The sequence below is a fragment of the Lactuca serriola genome, chromosome 3 (genome assembly GCF_051521515.1).
Source record: "Lactuca serriola cultivar US96UC23 chromosome 3, Lser_US96UC23_V15, whole genome shotgun sequence".
NCBI lineage: Eukaryota > Viridiplantae > Streptophyta > Magnoliopsida > Asterales > Asteraceae > Lactuca > Lactuca serriola.
The window spans coordinates 63,304,359-63,320,572 of NC_136410.1; the positions used below are offsets into that span (position 1 = coordinate 63,304,359).

The following is a 16,214-nucleotide window of genomic DNA, read 5'->3' on the forward strand; positions in this document are numbered from 1 at the left end:
AGGATGAAGTGGATTCGTGAAACCAATTAAACAACCCGTCGAAGAGGAAGTGGTACTAGCGGTAACTCTATTGCTAATTAAGATTTTACCTTGATTATTTTGTATATATATATTTTTTAATTGAGTGAGTTGAATGGGTTGAGAAAAATATAATTTCCGTGTGTTGTAAGTTCGGAAAGATGAAGAAAAATCAAAGAGAAAAGCTGATGTGGCAGTAGATTCAATGGGATCGGTGGGTTCAGTGGGAACCACTCCTCCTCCCTTATTATCCCATATTTAAGGGATGACAATTAACGGTATTAAAGATCAAAACAAAAATTAAATTCTGTGAAAAAGAACCATATTGTCTGTAAAAAAATTGATTTTAAGCTCAATGAAATGACAGAACATATTTCTGAAATTTACTTCTCATTTTATGATTAAAAAAATTAATGAAAAAACACATGCGTCTTATTTTGAGTGATGGCAATTTCCCACCTACTCCCACGAGATCAACCCTTCATCACACAGTAGATTATTCTATTAATTTTCAAGCATATATTTATTAAATCCTAGGTCTTTTCGTTTTTACCATTGCCCGACACAAAACTTAACTATTTACTTGTTTGCAAATATTTAGTTATCGAGATCTACTATACTTAAATTTGTGTATATCTTCAATTAAGATTCTTAGTTCTACTTGTGAAATCACATATATTAATTTTGTTCAAATTGTATAGTACATATAAAAACTTAAAGAACACAAACTAATAACATTATTATAATATCTGAAAATTATCCAAATAGAGTTTGATAAATTTTTTATATAAAATATACTATTTAAGTAGTCTATATCAACCCGACCTAAAACTCACGTATAAGATCAATCATAAAACACTAATAATATTTAGAATGTGTCAACGTCTGAGCTTTAAACATTATATATGTATGTATGAAATTTTATTTCTCAACCGCTACCTATCTTGAGTATACGGAGCAACGACTAAGGCCTCCGGAAGAAGTTTGGTACACTTTCTTGAGTGTTAACATACCTTTGCATGTAATCCACGCTTTAAATGCCAAGTCACCCCCACATCTTGCACGTTCTTGCAATCTCTTACATTCTACTATTTAATTATTGCTTTTATATATTTTTCCATTACAAGAGTTTATAGCCATGATTCGAAACATTTCTTAGTTTTTAGGTTTTTGTTATTTATATAGATGTAATCTCATTTTTTTGGCCAATGAGAACAATTTAGTAAAAAGTATCAATTATTCTTTGTGTACAAGTTCTCTAGTCACAATTAAAACAGCTCATTGTATCGTTTGGTTCTTTCTTTCCTTCCTTTCATTTTTGTTTAGAATATTGCAATTTAATAGAAAATTGGCATCAACTATAAGATAATCCTATGATATCCCAAAATCTTGAACCTGATGATCGATGCCGTAATCCAGTGAATCATTTGATACAAAAAATACAACTAAAGAATAAAAAAATCACCACGTTTCCTAATAAAACATATAAAAATAAAAATGCACTAATTTGCTATAGTCTCCTTACCCCTATATAACTCCACTAACTTTGAGATATAGAAGCATCACAGAAAGTTAAAAGAAATGGGTTCCCTTCCGATCTTGACTGTTCTTGAAGAGTCCCAAGTATCGCCACCACCGGCGACCATAGGCGACAGATCGCTGCCTCTAACTTTCTTCGACTTCTCATGGCTAGCCATCCCTCCCATGCACACTCTCTACTTCTATGAGCTCCCAATTACTAAAACTCACTTCACTGAAACCATCGCTCCCAAACTCAAAAATTCATTATCAATCGCCCTTCAACATTTTTTTCCTTTCGCTGGTAACTTGATCGTATTTCCTTCTCCTTCTAAAAAACCTGAAATTCGTTACGTTGAAGGTGATTCTGTCAAGGTTACTATTGCAGAATGTAACCTTGATTTCAACGACCTATCAGGAAACCATCCTCGAGAGTGTGATCAGTTTTATCATCTTATACCCGTTCTCAAACGCACTGCTGAAGCTTCCGATTACATAACAATCCCAATCTTGACAGTTCAAGTGACACTTTTTTCAAACTGTGGATTCTCCATCGGAATAACCAACCACCATGCCGTGGGTGATGCTATCAGCAATTTCGACTTCTTGAAAGCGTGGACATCGATTGCGCAATCAGGCACAGATGAGTCATTCCTAGCTAATGGAACTTTTCCGTTGTATGATAGGCTGGTAAAATACCCGAAATTACTAGATGATGTTTATTTAGGTTACGCAAAGGTTGAAACTTTTAACGAAAAGTATCAACCTCCAACTCTTTCGCCGACTGATAAAGTTCGAGCCACATTTATCTTGACACGAGATGTCGTTAATCGGTTGAAGAAATTGGTTTCAAACCAACTTCCAACACTACCATATGTATCATCTTTTACAGTTGCATGTGGTTATATATGGAGTTGCATTGCAGAATCACGTAACGATGAGCTACAACTATTTGGTTTCAGCATCGATTGCAGGACACGTTTGGATCCTCCGGTCCCAATGGAATACTTTGGCAACTGTCTCATGTATACTGCGGCGACGGAGAAACCTACTCTTTTAACGGGAAAGGAAGGATTCGTAACTGCTACTAAGTTGATGGGAGAAAATCTACACAAGACCTTGAATGATAAGGATGGAATCGTGAAAGATATGGATTGGTTCTTTAAATTGTTGTCGGAGGAGATGCCGACAACAATGATAAATGTTGCTGGAACACCAAAGCTTAGGTTTTATGATTTGGATTTTGGATGGGGGAAGCCCAAAAAGTACGAAATCATTTCCATAGATTATAGTGAATCTATATCCATGTTAGCTTCCAAAGAACCTAATGGAGATGTGGAGATTGGCTTATGCCTTTCGGCTACTGAGATGGAAGCTTTTGTTCGCATCTTCAATGATGGACTAGAAACGTATATTTAGATAGATCATATTATTGTTGGAAGAATCCACGATGTTCCAACTTCCAATATGTGTTTGACTTATCTTATTGGTTTGAATTTAGTTATCCTTTCCTGCATTTTAGTAAAAGATAGGTTAGCTCTTTTCTTCTTATTTTCTTTTCGGTATAAGTAGGAGTTTTTATTTTATGTTAACGTGAGTTTTTGAGTTTAATAAAAAAAAGGTTGTATTTTGTCTCAAGTTTCCTTTGTTCCTTATACCTTCCTCTATTTTCTGTTTTAATATCAAGAAACAAGGGGGTTGTTTTCTTATGCTTGGATAGCACACTTTATGCCCAAGATCCACCCTCAGCCATCGCAACAAAGAATGATCTGGATGATCAAATGGCACTTCATTATCCAATATTATCCAGAATAACTATATTGAGTGGGCCATCAAGACGAAAGTTCTCATGCAAGCTCGTGGCGTGTGGGACGCTATTGAACCCAAGACCCACAAGAATTCTTTGGCGTAAGAAAAGACAACATGACATTTGCTGTATTTATCAAGGCAAGAAGACGTTATTATCGCCAGTAGAGAAGAACATGATGAAAGAGACTTGGGAGACTCTAGATTGATGATGTATTGATGTGCATGGGGATATGTAAAGTCAAGTGCAGACGTTGAAAGCTGAACTTGAAGTGTTGAACATGATGGAAAACATAAAAATAGATCACTATGAAGGTAAACAAATTGGCCAACAATATATGAGCCGTGGGGGCAAGCTTGAGGAAGCTTACGTTATAAAGAAGCTACATCGAGTCAGAAGACTGAAAGCACAAGAAGAGCGGGTACGTGGTCATATTGATACAGAGAAAAAGAGGTTGTTACTAATGCAACAAGAGCGGCTTAAAAATCTAAGAAACAAGGTGAAGATGAAGCAAGCTCCTCCCATACGAACCACATGTCTAATGGAACCCCCATTTGCATATCAAAACTAATATATCACAAATATTATATAAAAAGTAGTGATAATCATATCTTATGCAAGTAATATCTTATTTTTAACATAAAGATGAAAACATGTAAGTATTTATGTGATAAACAAAGTTTACTTGTATCCCAGCCCCCCCCCCCCCCCCCCCCCCCCCTTTAAAAAACATGAAAAAACTTGAAAATGTGGGGGGTATGAACTCACCATGTGTGGTTTTGTGGGTTATTTGAGAAGATGGTGTGAAGATTTCCAAGCCTAACACTTGAATGGGGTGGTTGAACTTTCTTGGCAAGAATGTTATCCTAAGAGTTTAACACATAATAATATGTGTGTAAATATAATAAAACTAACATAAAAGTGTATAAACACGCTAGATTTGAAGGGATACTTACCAAAAATCCAAGGCTAATTGCTTGGCGGCTTTGAACTTGGAGGATTGCTTGGTCTTGGTTCTCGAGTGAAAAATAATGAGATATCTTTAGAGGAAATGAAATAGGTAGGAGTTTAGGATGTATTTTGCCGTAATTAAGGAAGGAAAAAGAGATTTGATATTTGTTTGGTTAACTGATGGTTATTACATAGGTATATGTTGGGTATAAACTTGCTTTGGAAATGATTAAACTATCAAATCACAAGTCAACACCTTATCTTTTCTTGATTCACTGAAATCACCTTGGGAGGGGATCAACTTTGTGTTTTCAGCCATGCATGACCGAAATCACCCTATTTCCTTGGTGATTTCAGTCCTAACTCCCCCACCAAATATGATTTCGGCCTTAGTGGACTCATCCTTAGAGTTTTCGGCCTTAATGGACTTATCTTTAGAGTTTTCGGCCTTAGTGTTCTCTAGCTTGTGATTTCGGTCATACCTCCTTCTCCCATGGTGATTCGGTTTTGAATCACCCACTAAGGGGGTGATTTTCTTGAGCAATCCAAATTATTAAATGGGTGGGGTCCTAGGCTTAAGATTATAAGGCAAGGTCTAAATTCATGATTTAGGTTCCAATTAGTTGTCTTGCCTTGTCATACCATCACTTGTAGATTTTTAATGGTTTATTACGAATGTGATCTTCAAAGTATATTTTCTTATACATGCACTTATCCTAACCATGCCCTCTTGGTTTTCAAAGTTTTATTGCAACAAAGTTACATAGATATACATGGTGGGTACACTTATACACAACACCCCTTAGACTTTGTTTGACCTAAAAATGTCTAGTTGTCACAGTGGACCACTTGGAGTTGTGCTTAGAGCTTGAGGATCTAGGATTAGCTTATCATTTTCTAGCCATTTGAGGTAAAAAGATCACAACTTGCTAATCTATGATGCTATATCTAGTTATGTTGCTATTTTATGCTTTTTGAGCCCTTGGAGTGATTGATGAGCTTGTTGATTCACTCCAAAAGTAACTGATAGTAGATTTAGGTTTCTTTTTGTCCCTTTGTCCATAAAAATGCAAGCTTTGAGGTGTTTATAGACTCATGCCCGTGTTAAGACCCTTTGTTAAGCTTTTTTGAGCTCTAGAACCTCATTAAGCCATGCATGCACGTAAAGTTGCCAACTTTATGTGATAAGTCACCTTAAGGAATTCAGATCTAAGAGTATGGAGTAAGGGTTGAGCGGATTAAGTGCTTAATGATGTGGGATGGCCAATTGGGGAGTAACGTTGGGCGTACACGCTAGTACAATGTGCATACTAGCCCCAGAGCATGTACGCTAAGCATACGAGATGAGTACACCCCGTGTACTCAACAGTGGGCCTCAACATTTTGGTCTTTTCGGTATTGGGCCCATGTTGGACCTTAGGAGTCTAGGGCTTTATTAGGCCATCCGAATTCTAGTTTTTGGGCTGATGCTATTTTATTAGACTCTTTTGGGTGAGGACCCTAGAAGGGATTTGGGTCCAATTTGGAAGATTGGGCCATATTTGGGCTTTAGGTGTTCATTTTAGAATTTGGGCCTTTTGGAAAGTTGGCTTGGGCCTTAGCCTTGGGCCAAGTTAGGTAAAGGGTAAAAAGGTCTTTTACCCTAGTTTGGACTCTTAGTGTGAGTCAGAATCCAATTATTAATTCGATGTTATTTTATGTTGATACGAGAGGATTTTAGTGGACTAGCAGCCAGGGATTTATCTGTGAGATTCAGCAGTCTGAGGTAAGTTTCCTCCCTGGGTTTAGCGGGTCGAAGGCACCAATGCCGGCCCATGATTATTATGTTAGGATGCTAGATGTTTGTGTGACTCTTGCATGTGCTATGTGCTGGTATGTATACCAAGCAAGGCTCAATGTCGGGCGAGGCCCGATGACTGTATTGTATGTTATTGTCTTTATTATTATCATATGTGTTAACATGATTATATCTTTATATGGACGGGGGCCGATGTCAGGCGAGACCTAATGAATAACAGATCTATAATCCGAGCGAGGCTCGATGTCGGGCGGAGCCTGAGGCTGAGTGAGACTCCATGTCGGGCGAGGCCTGATGTAGGGCGGGGGCCCAGTATGTGTTTATTACGTATGGTATGCGGTATTTTGAGGAACTCACTAAGATTTGTGATTACGATTTTCAGTTAATGTTTTAGATACTTCTGGTTCGAAAGGGAAGAGCCCGGGATGATTGTAGAGCACACACCATTTTATTACGCATTTTGAGAATTACTCTGATATATTGTGATGTAGTGATACACTTTGGTCTTTCTTGGTTGTATGACAATGTTTTGGATTACTGTTTTATTAATTTTAAAATGAAATTTTTGGGACGTTATAAGTAACGATCAAGCAACCTAATTAATGGTGGTCTGAGCTCAACTGCAAATCCAACTAAATAACCCATCGATCAGACCCAAACCGTTTAAACCAATGGCACTTCTCACGATAACAACCACCCATCACAACATGTTGATGATAATAATGATGTAGATTCTCTCCCACTTCGATGGTTCACTTGAACTTCGGTGTTGCCAAAAAGATTAAATGACTACGAGCTAAATGTTGATCATTTAATGTTGACATTCAATGAAGAACCAAGGAATTTTAAGGAAGCCAAAGTGAAAAAAAAAATTGGCTTGATGCAATGAAGGCCGAAATTGACTCCATCGAAAAGAACAACACTTGGAAATTAGTTCCTCCACCTAAAGATGATAAACCTACTGGGTTAAGATGGTTGTATAAATTAAAAGATACAAAGCATATCTAGTGGATAAAGGGTATGTATAAGATACAAAGCGTATCTAGTGGATAAAGGGTATGTACAAAGTGTATCTAGTTACAAGATACAAAGCGTATCTAGTGGATAAAGGGTATGTACAAGAGCAAGGTATAACTTTTGATGAAGTATTCACGCTGGTAGCTCGTCTCGAGATAATAAGACTATTGATTACTCTTGCAGTCAGGAACAAATAGAAGATTCATCACTTAGACGTTAAAACAACATTTTTCATATGGTGACTTAATATTAGAAGTGTACGTTAGCCAACTGGAAGGTTTTGTGAAGTAGGGTGAAGAAACAAAAGTTTACAAATTGACAAAAGCTTTATACGGTCTTCGACAATCGCCAAGAGCATGGAATTTGAAACTTAATAATACTTTTAAAAATATGGTTTTTAACGATGCATGCAAGAAAATGTAGTTTATAGAAAGGTTTCAAATGGAGAATATATAATTGTTGTGGTTTATGTAGATGATTTATTTGTAACGACAACAAGTCTTGAGTTCATAAACCAATTCAAGAAATTGATGGCATTACAATTTGAAATGTCAGATCTTGGAGAACTAACTTGCTACTTGGGAATTGAAGTTTTGCAAGAAAATGGTTGTGTAAAGGTGAAGCAAGTGTGTAATGCAACTCAATGTCCATGGAGTCGGGACTAAAGTTTTCAAAAGCAAAAGATGAGACTGAACAACCCATCGATCAGACCCAAACTGTTTAAACCAATGACACTTCTCACGGTAACAACCACCCATCACAACATGTTGACGATAATAATGATGCAGATTCTCTCCCACTTCGATGGTTCACTTGAACTTCGGTGTTGCCAAAAAGATTAAATGACTACGAGCTAAATGTGGATCATTTAATGTTGACATTCAATGAAGAACTAAGGAATTTTAAGGAAGCCAAAGTGAACAAAAATTGGCTCTATGCAATGAAGGCCGAAATTGACTCCATCGAAAAGAACAACACTTGGAAATTAGTTCCTCCACCTGAAGATGATAAACCTACTGGGTTAAGATGGTTGTATAAATTAAAAGAAATACGAGTGGATCAATTAATTACAAGATACAAAGCGTATCTAATGGATAAAGGGTATGTACAAGAGCAAGGTATAGCTTTTGATGAAGTATTCACGCTGGTAGCTCGTCTCGAGATAATAAGACTATTGATTGCTCTCGCAGTCAGGAACGAATAGAAGATTCATCACTTGGACGTTAAAACAACATTTTTCATATGGTGACTTAATATAAGAAGTGTACGTTAGCTAATCGGAAGGTTTTGTGAAGTAGGGTGAAGAAACAAAAGCTTACAAATTGACAAAAGCTTTATACGGTCTTCGACAATAGCCAAGAGCATGGAATTGAAACTTAATAATACTTTTAAAAATATTGTTTTTAATGATGCATGCAAGAAAATGTAGTTTATAGAAAGGTTTCAAATGGAGAATATATAATTGTTGCGGTTTATGTAGATGATTTATTTGTAACGACAACAAGTTTTGAGTTCATAAACCAATTCAAGAAATTGATGGCATTACAATTTGAAATGTTAGATCTTGGAGAACTAACTTGCTACTTGGGAATTGAAGTTTTGCAAGAAAATGGTTGTGTAAAGGTGAAGCAAGTGTGTAATGCAACTCAATGTCCATGGAGCCGGGACTAAAGTTTTCAAAAGCAGAAGATGAGACTGAAGTTGAAGCAATCCATTATCGAAAACAAGTGGGTTGCTTACAATATCTCTTACACACTCGTCCCGTTTTTAGCATATTCAGTTGGAGTAGTTAACTGTTACATGCAATGTCTTAAAGAATCTCATGCCCGTGTTATTAAGCAAATTCTTCGTTACTTGTGTGGTACATCTTTTGGGATAATATATAAATGCAGCAAATGATATGAGTTTCCTAGGTTACAGTGATAACAGACATAATGTTGATGTTGATGGTGGCAGAAGTAGAACAAGACATGTTTTCTACCTAGGTGACTCACCTATTACTTCGTGCTACTAGAAGCAAGATACAGTAGCATTATCTTCGTGTGAAGTTGAGTTCATAGCAGCTACTGCAGATGTGTGTCAGGTAGTTTGGTTAAAAGAGTTGTTAGCTGAGCTGACATGAATGAAGAAACAAAAGGAGCTGATTCGTATAGTCAACAAATCAACAATTGCACTGTCAAAGAATCATATATTTCATGGAAGAAGCGAACACATCCACACTCGATTCCACTTAATTCAAGAGTGTGTTTAAAACGAACAAGCGATAGTAGAACATGTTTCTGGAGACAAGCAACGTGCGGATCCATTTACAAAGGCCTTAGCTCGGATAAGGTTTGCATAAATGAGATCGTTGTTTGGTATGCAAAAATTATCTAGGTCCAATATGGCTTGCTGCGTGTTTGGATCAGATCACATTATCTTGGAGTGTTGTCCAAGGTTTTCAAGTCTTCCTTGAGCCATAAGGAATTCTTTTGTATGTACAATTTGTTTGATTATATTTAGGAATCCTAGTTTAATACTAATAAGTTTTGTTTAATATATATACGATAGGTTCCTGTGATCAAATTCATTGATTGGAGTTTTGAGTTTAGTTTCTTTCAATAAATTGCGAGTTTATGCAATACAAGTTGGTGTTTTTCTATTTTTTCTTTGTTTTTATCATATGTTTATATTTAATTCGGTAAAATCCTGATTCTTTTAGATAAAAAAGAAACTCATGTTTTTCAACATAAATATAGTTTGTGTCACGTGAAAAACGACATTACAATTTTAATTTGTGTTTGATATGAGTTTTAGGATTTAAAAAGTATTAGATTATATAAATTATTCTTTGCTACACTAATTACTTTACATACATTAAAATTTTGAAAAAGAAATGTGGGTTCGAGTGCAATCATTCAAAGCGTTTAAGTTTCTTTGTTGTACAAAGGCCCCTTCAATTTGCCAAAAATGTCTCAAACACACCCTTTTGAATTTAAAAAATCCTATATCTACTCATTTTTCTTCTTCGCGCACCTCACTTGGATAGCAAGTCTTTTAAATTTGTCTTGAGAACAAGATTTGTCACCGCTTGGGTCGCCCAAAATTGCTCTGTCGAGAGGGATTCTGCAACTATTCTTTCCCAAGCAAGCCTATAACAATTTGCAATGTACTAATTAGTTAGAGGATACTAACTTATGCGTACAACAAATGGATTTATATCAATTATGATATGTGTTGCATTATTCTATATTAACACGACACATAACTGAATCTTAGTGGAATGTGTCAACAATGCCACTTTGGGTTTCGAGTTTTACCTTTTTAACTACTTGTTTGGCATTGGGAGATTGACATGTTCCTTGAATATATGTCCCACACGATCCCCAAGGATTGCCAAAGCTCGCAAATTGGATTTCATTGATGAATTTATCAGGGTCGCAAGTAAGTTGAGCTTCTGGCTTAGGTGATTCCACGTTGGTCTTAAGAACACCTCCCTCCATTTTCCATATGTCAATATTTGGCGGATAATCCTCATACATAAAGCTACAAATAATGTCGCGATTGACAGTATTAATCACAACACCATCAATGGTTCCACCGCTCTCCTCGTACACAACCAAAAGGTTGTTCTTTGGTTTTAAGAATGACCTTGGGATGTGATACCTGAACAAAAATGGACGATATTATATATATCAACGTTCCTTCTTCTTTGAAACTAACAGAACACTTAACATTCTCTTTTTTTTTTTTTACTTTGAACTTAATGCAGACGTTGGACGAGACTTATTATTTAATAAGTTATATGTGAGTGTTCTTTTTGACACAATGCAGAAAGACTGATTTAATACGAAAAAGTGTTAGGAAATCATATTTATCTATAAATTACTTAATGGGAAAAGAATAGGGTCTTACTCGGTTTGAGAAGGGGCCCCAAGAGGTGAACGATAATTTTCCCAATAACGACCAAGGTTATTACCATTTACCCAAACTACACCTTTGCCCATTCTCTCCATCTTGATCGCAACCGGATTATTTCCTTCAGGAGTGGCAAAATTCGTCTGCAACATAAATTTTTTCTCAAAATGTGACTAAAACGTGAATCTTAATTTGAATGAAATTTTATTAGGTATATGTATACCTAACATAAATGCAAGTAAGTTATATATATAAATACAAATTAATTACAACAACTACAGTAATGCTAATTGTTACCTTGTACCATGTAATAGGTGTTCCTGGTCCACTGGCTGGGTTCCATTTAACTTTCTTGGATCCTTCTTCTGTGTACAATTGGAGTGATTCTCCCTCGACGCCAACCTAAATATAAAAAACGTAATTTTGGTACATGGGTATATAATATATAGATATAGTCATTGTAATTGGGCCTCTTACTTTTTGTGTTAACAAAAGTTAAGTCCTTATAAATAATACGTACCTTATGACCCCATTGGTTAAGCGTGAGATCAAGAGAACCACTACTCATACCCTGTAGAATAACAGCTCGAATACCCGAAAACCTCTTCTCCATATACGCTCCACTATTCTTCACAATGAAAGTAGAAAGAAAAACATCCAAAATTAGTCCTGCTAACAACACATATTTCAAATATGTGTTGTGAATATATATAACACGACCATATATATGTCATACTCCACATGTCATTGTCCATCTGTTAACGTTATATATGTTGTTTTGAGTTTACCGGTAGTCCCACAGTCATTGCCAAGATCGATATGTGATTGACTCCAGTCTTCAAACTCACAGGTTTGGAGAACGAAAATGACTTCTCAATGAAGCTCCCATGTCCAAATCCTGAATTATTATCATTATTATTATTTTTTCATACATGTTAATAGTTTTCTGTATAGGAATCTAGTAGTGAATGAATGCTGTATCTCACCTATATATTCTCCATTAACGAAAGCCAATAATGCATCCCCAAGACTTTGAATCTGAATAACAGGCAAGATATCTGGTCTCATGGGTAGATCGTCACTATCAAGATGTAAGCTACAAGAAAAAAAAAACATCTTATATATATGAAAGATTCAGTTAAAACATATGGTTGAGACTTGAGACTTGAGAGAGTAATATTTTTAATAAGGTTCGAACGTCTATTTTACCTTGTGCTATACCACATATAATCTGTGGTATCTTTAGTCATGGAGGTGAGTTCCAATGGTGTTTTACTCATAACTGGTAAATCTTTAGCTATTGGAATAGGTTCCCGATAGCTTTCCCATTTAAATTTATTGGCTTTCTTTGAAAGTACGAAGCTCCTTGAGTTATGTTGTGATACGATCTGTTCTTTTTTTCATATATCGACATTAATTAGTTTGACCATTAGGAGACATGCAAATGAATCTTTTACAAGAAAAAACTCACAAGTTCTGTGTTATAAACGACAGTTTTGCAATCAGGAAGAATGGCGACAGATCGCCTTGGTAGGAAATAACTTTTTCCTTTGAAGTCGATGGTACGATGAATCTTCTTGTGCTTGTTGCTCAAGAACGCTAAACAAATGTTGCTTTCTGGTTTCTCGTATGTGATAATCTGCAAAGTCATGAGTCAACGTCTCAAAAGTCATCATTAATTGGATGATTCAGACTTCAGAGTGTATATATATAAAAGTCACATATCCCAAAGAAATTCTTACTTGGACAAATTTGTTGATATTTTTGATTTTTTGAGTACCCAAAAGAAAAGGGTTCTTTACCAATCTCAAAGTCTTGTGGAGGTCTCTAAGGTGACTCCATTTGGGTTCTCTTATCAAACCTAACATTATACTACAAGATAAGTTTACATGTAATACACACATCATAAATCAATGAAATTATTACAATCACTGAAACATGTTTACATGCATAATTGATAATACATTAAATAAATGATGGTTTACCAAATTCGTCAAGGGGAGCTTCATCGTAGTAACGAGTGGTCACAAACGACGAGCTTGTTCTTCCAAAGTTGGTTCCACCATGATACTAAAATAATCATATAATTAAATAAAAAAGTTATGAAATAATGAATATAATAATATTCTTTTTACTCAAGAAACAATCCTTAAGTTCATACCATGTAGTAATTTGTCATGCTTCCGTTATTCATGAAGAATCGAGCAACTGAAAATGCGATATCTTCTGCTGCTCTTTGAGAAGGTGGATCTCCGAAAACCCGATATCTGTATATTAGACAAAAATTAATATAGAAAAAAAAAACAAAAACAAAAATAATTATTTTCTAAAAGAATATTTATATATAAACTATAAAGCTTACTGAGCAGTCCAATTTTCGGTCCATAAAGAAGGTTTATTTGGGCCGTTTGGCCCACCAAAGGTATCTGCACAATGCCTTCCGTTGCATGTACTTATCTAGCCACAAATAATAACGTTTAATCCATTTAGAAAATAAAATTAGAATATTATAAACTAATGAATTATTTGTATAGAGATACTATATAAATTTGTTTCTTACTTTTTAATACGTAGTACAAAATGAACTTTATAGAAATAAAACTTACTACATTTGCAGGGGCATCCTTTTGCTTACACATTATCCATGGGACATCGGGATACAACCCAGTTGCCATATCTGCAGCCCACTTCACATATTGAATACCTTTCTCACGATATGATTCTTGAACATGGTTATATTCGTTTTCAATCTTCATTAATAAATCACAAAAGGAGATATAAATTATATCTGATATATAATACTTCAAACGATTGTTTAACGAAAGATCCATTACATAATAGTAGTATGAAATACCTGTGCAAGGATAATTGGGCCTCCTTGAGGTGCAAATAGCTTCTCCTTCTTCATCATGTTTATAATCATTTCGCTGTATCTTTTCATATGAGTCTATACATATAATCAAAAACATTTTAATTATGTGATTATATATTACATTCATGCATCAAAACAAAGTTATTTACTCTGTGTGTGTGTGTGTTTTGGTATGAATAAAGCTTTAAAATGATTACCAACCATGTAGGGTTCGTTGTATGACCGGAATATGATGTTGGGTACATCTCTCAGCCAAAATGGAAGTCCTCTGTTTAAGAACCAATTTTTCGGATAATCAAATAATTTAATGCAAAAAATTATTTATTTGACATAAAAGTAAAAATAAAAAACTTTACCCAAGATTCCATTCTGCCTGAATGAAAGGACCAAGTCGTAGGATTGCATACAATTTATTTTCAGCAATCAATTTGATGAATTTCACCAAATCATAATTTCCTGTAAAATTGAACTGCAATATAGAAATAAAAATTAAATTGGTTTTCACAAATAAAGTTAAAATTAAAAGAACAAAAAACAAAAACAACCTGGCCTTCAACAGGTTCATGGACGTTCCAAAAAACATAAGTTTCAATGGTATTTAATCCTCCTTCCTTTGCCATTCTTATGATATCAGGCCACATCTATTTCAAAACACAAACACAAACACAAACACAAATTTTAAATGCAAATAAATAAAAAAACCAACACTTAAAATTCAAATGATACACACCTCAGGAGTGCTACGCGGATAATGGATGGAACCCGAGAATAACAGTATCGGATTCCCATTAACAATAATCGACCTAGCATTGTATGTTACAGGTCCGGGAGTGTATTCATTGTCATCAGTATCAGAATAAACAGATATCAAGGAGGTGGTGATTAAGAGGAGTATGAACCTTGTACAAAATCTATTATCCATGTTTTTTTTTTTTTTTTTTTTTTGTATAATCTGTAGGGAAAACAACGATAAACTTAAATACTGGGTGATCGGTGACCAAGGTTTTTACAGGGGAGAAAAATAAATTGAAACATGTTGCCTAAAGGCTGAAGGTTCAAAACGTGCAAATTGAATAGTTCATGTTATTTCAATATTTTTGTTATATGAGAGACAAATGCGGTAAGTAAAAGGCATTAGAGGATCTTTCGGGTCGATATGTAATATTTCTAGCTTGTGGATCAGGTTTTCTCTCCCTTTATTTAGCATAAGTTTGCTATATTTAAGCAAATCATTTTGTCCGATAAATATTTTTCAAATCTAAAATATGATGTTATTGTATTGATTTTATTACTTTGCATCATGTAATGTAATAAATTGTTCTATTTTTGTTGAATTGGTCGAATATACGACAATGTAGGATTTAACAAGAAGCTCGGATTTTAAGGGAACGACGACCATGTTGCCAGAAAACCCACAACTCCTATTTTGTTGTTTGTTTTAAATAGTTTTCCAGATACTAAAATATAGGTCTTTTTGAAAAGTATATAATCTACCACAAAACTATAAAAATGGTTCATATGAGTTATCAAGGGTCGAAGCTCAATCCTTGTTAATTTGTTTTGACGAACATGGTCCTTGTGGTTTTCAAAACTTATGTAAATAACCTTTTTTGTTGACGTGGTTACTATTCATCCGTTATTATGAATGTATTTTGGGTAAAACCATAGGGACCATTTATGTAATTTTTTTTATATTTTATGTTAATGAGTTTGTCATCCCTTTACTTTTTAAAATATCACTTTGAACCTTTCACTTTGAAATTTAAAAAGTATTATTCTTACCCCTCTATTTTCTTAATTTTCGTGTTTAATCATGTATTATATATAATTTGATTTTTATTAATAACTCTCATTCGTTAACTTAAAAAAAACTATTTTCACGTGTTTATTTTTATATATTTGTCAGTATAACTCAAGGTGGTCAATGTTTTGATTTTAATTTAGAACTTTCTTTCGTAATTTTTTTTTAAAAAAATTACATTGTTTATTTTTTTTTAAATGGTCGGTTTAAATTCGAGTTCGTTTATGTTTCAACATAGTTTTTCTTTTACGTTTTTGTGTTTAACGTGATATATGTTTCTTACGTATGAGAAGGATCACATATAATAACTTTCGTTTGTTAATTTTAAAAAATGTATTATCTTCGAGTTTATCTATGTTTCGACGTAATTTTGTTTGCATTTGTGTTCTTAATTTTATGTGCATTTCTACGTATCATTCGCATCACATATAATAAGTTCGTTAACTTAAAAAAATGTGTTATCATCGAGCTTGTCTACATTTCATGTAACATTCATAAAATTCTTGAAAATTTTAAACTTTTTAAACAAACCCAA

At 34.6% G+C, this 16,214-nt stretch overlaps 1 protein-coding gene and 1 pseudogene across 1 annotated transcript; one reads left to right on the forward strand and one right to left on the reverse strand.

The window, feature by feature from the left end:
- Nucleotides 1–1,585: 1,585 nt before the first annotated feature.
- LOC145092460 (malonyl-coenzyme A:anthocyanin 3-O-glucoside-6''-O-malonyltransferase pseudogene) lies at nt 1,586–3,174 on the forward strand (annotated as a pseudogene).
- A 6,743-nt stretch (nt 3,175–9,917) lies between these two features.
- LOC145094478 (beta-galactosidase 14-like) lies at nt 9,918–15,011 on the reverse strand. The gene is made up of 19 exons (XM_079032659.1): nt 14,609–15,011; nt 14,424–14,519; nt 14,235–14,347; nt 14,080–14,146; nt 13,861–13,953; nt 13,613–13,756; nt 13,369–13,463; nt 13,168–13,273; nt 12,992–13,076; nt 12,749–12,867; nt 12,478–12,645; nt 12,216–12,394; nt 11,993–12,102; nt 11,795–11,904; nt 11,527–11,634; nt 11,304–11,408; nt 11,004–11,149; nt 10,409–10,754; nt 9,918–10,240 (listed from the first exon to the last, which is right to left on the reverse strand). Exons 1-19 carry the CDS (start codon nt 14,798–14,800, stop codon nt 10,100–10,102), a joined length of 2,523 nt encoding a protein of 840 aa, XP_078888785.1. The 5' UTR covers nt 14,801–15,011; the 3' UTR covers nt 9,918–10,099.
- Between the last annotated feature and the right edge of the window lie 1,203 nt (nt 15,012–16,214).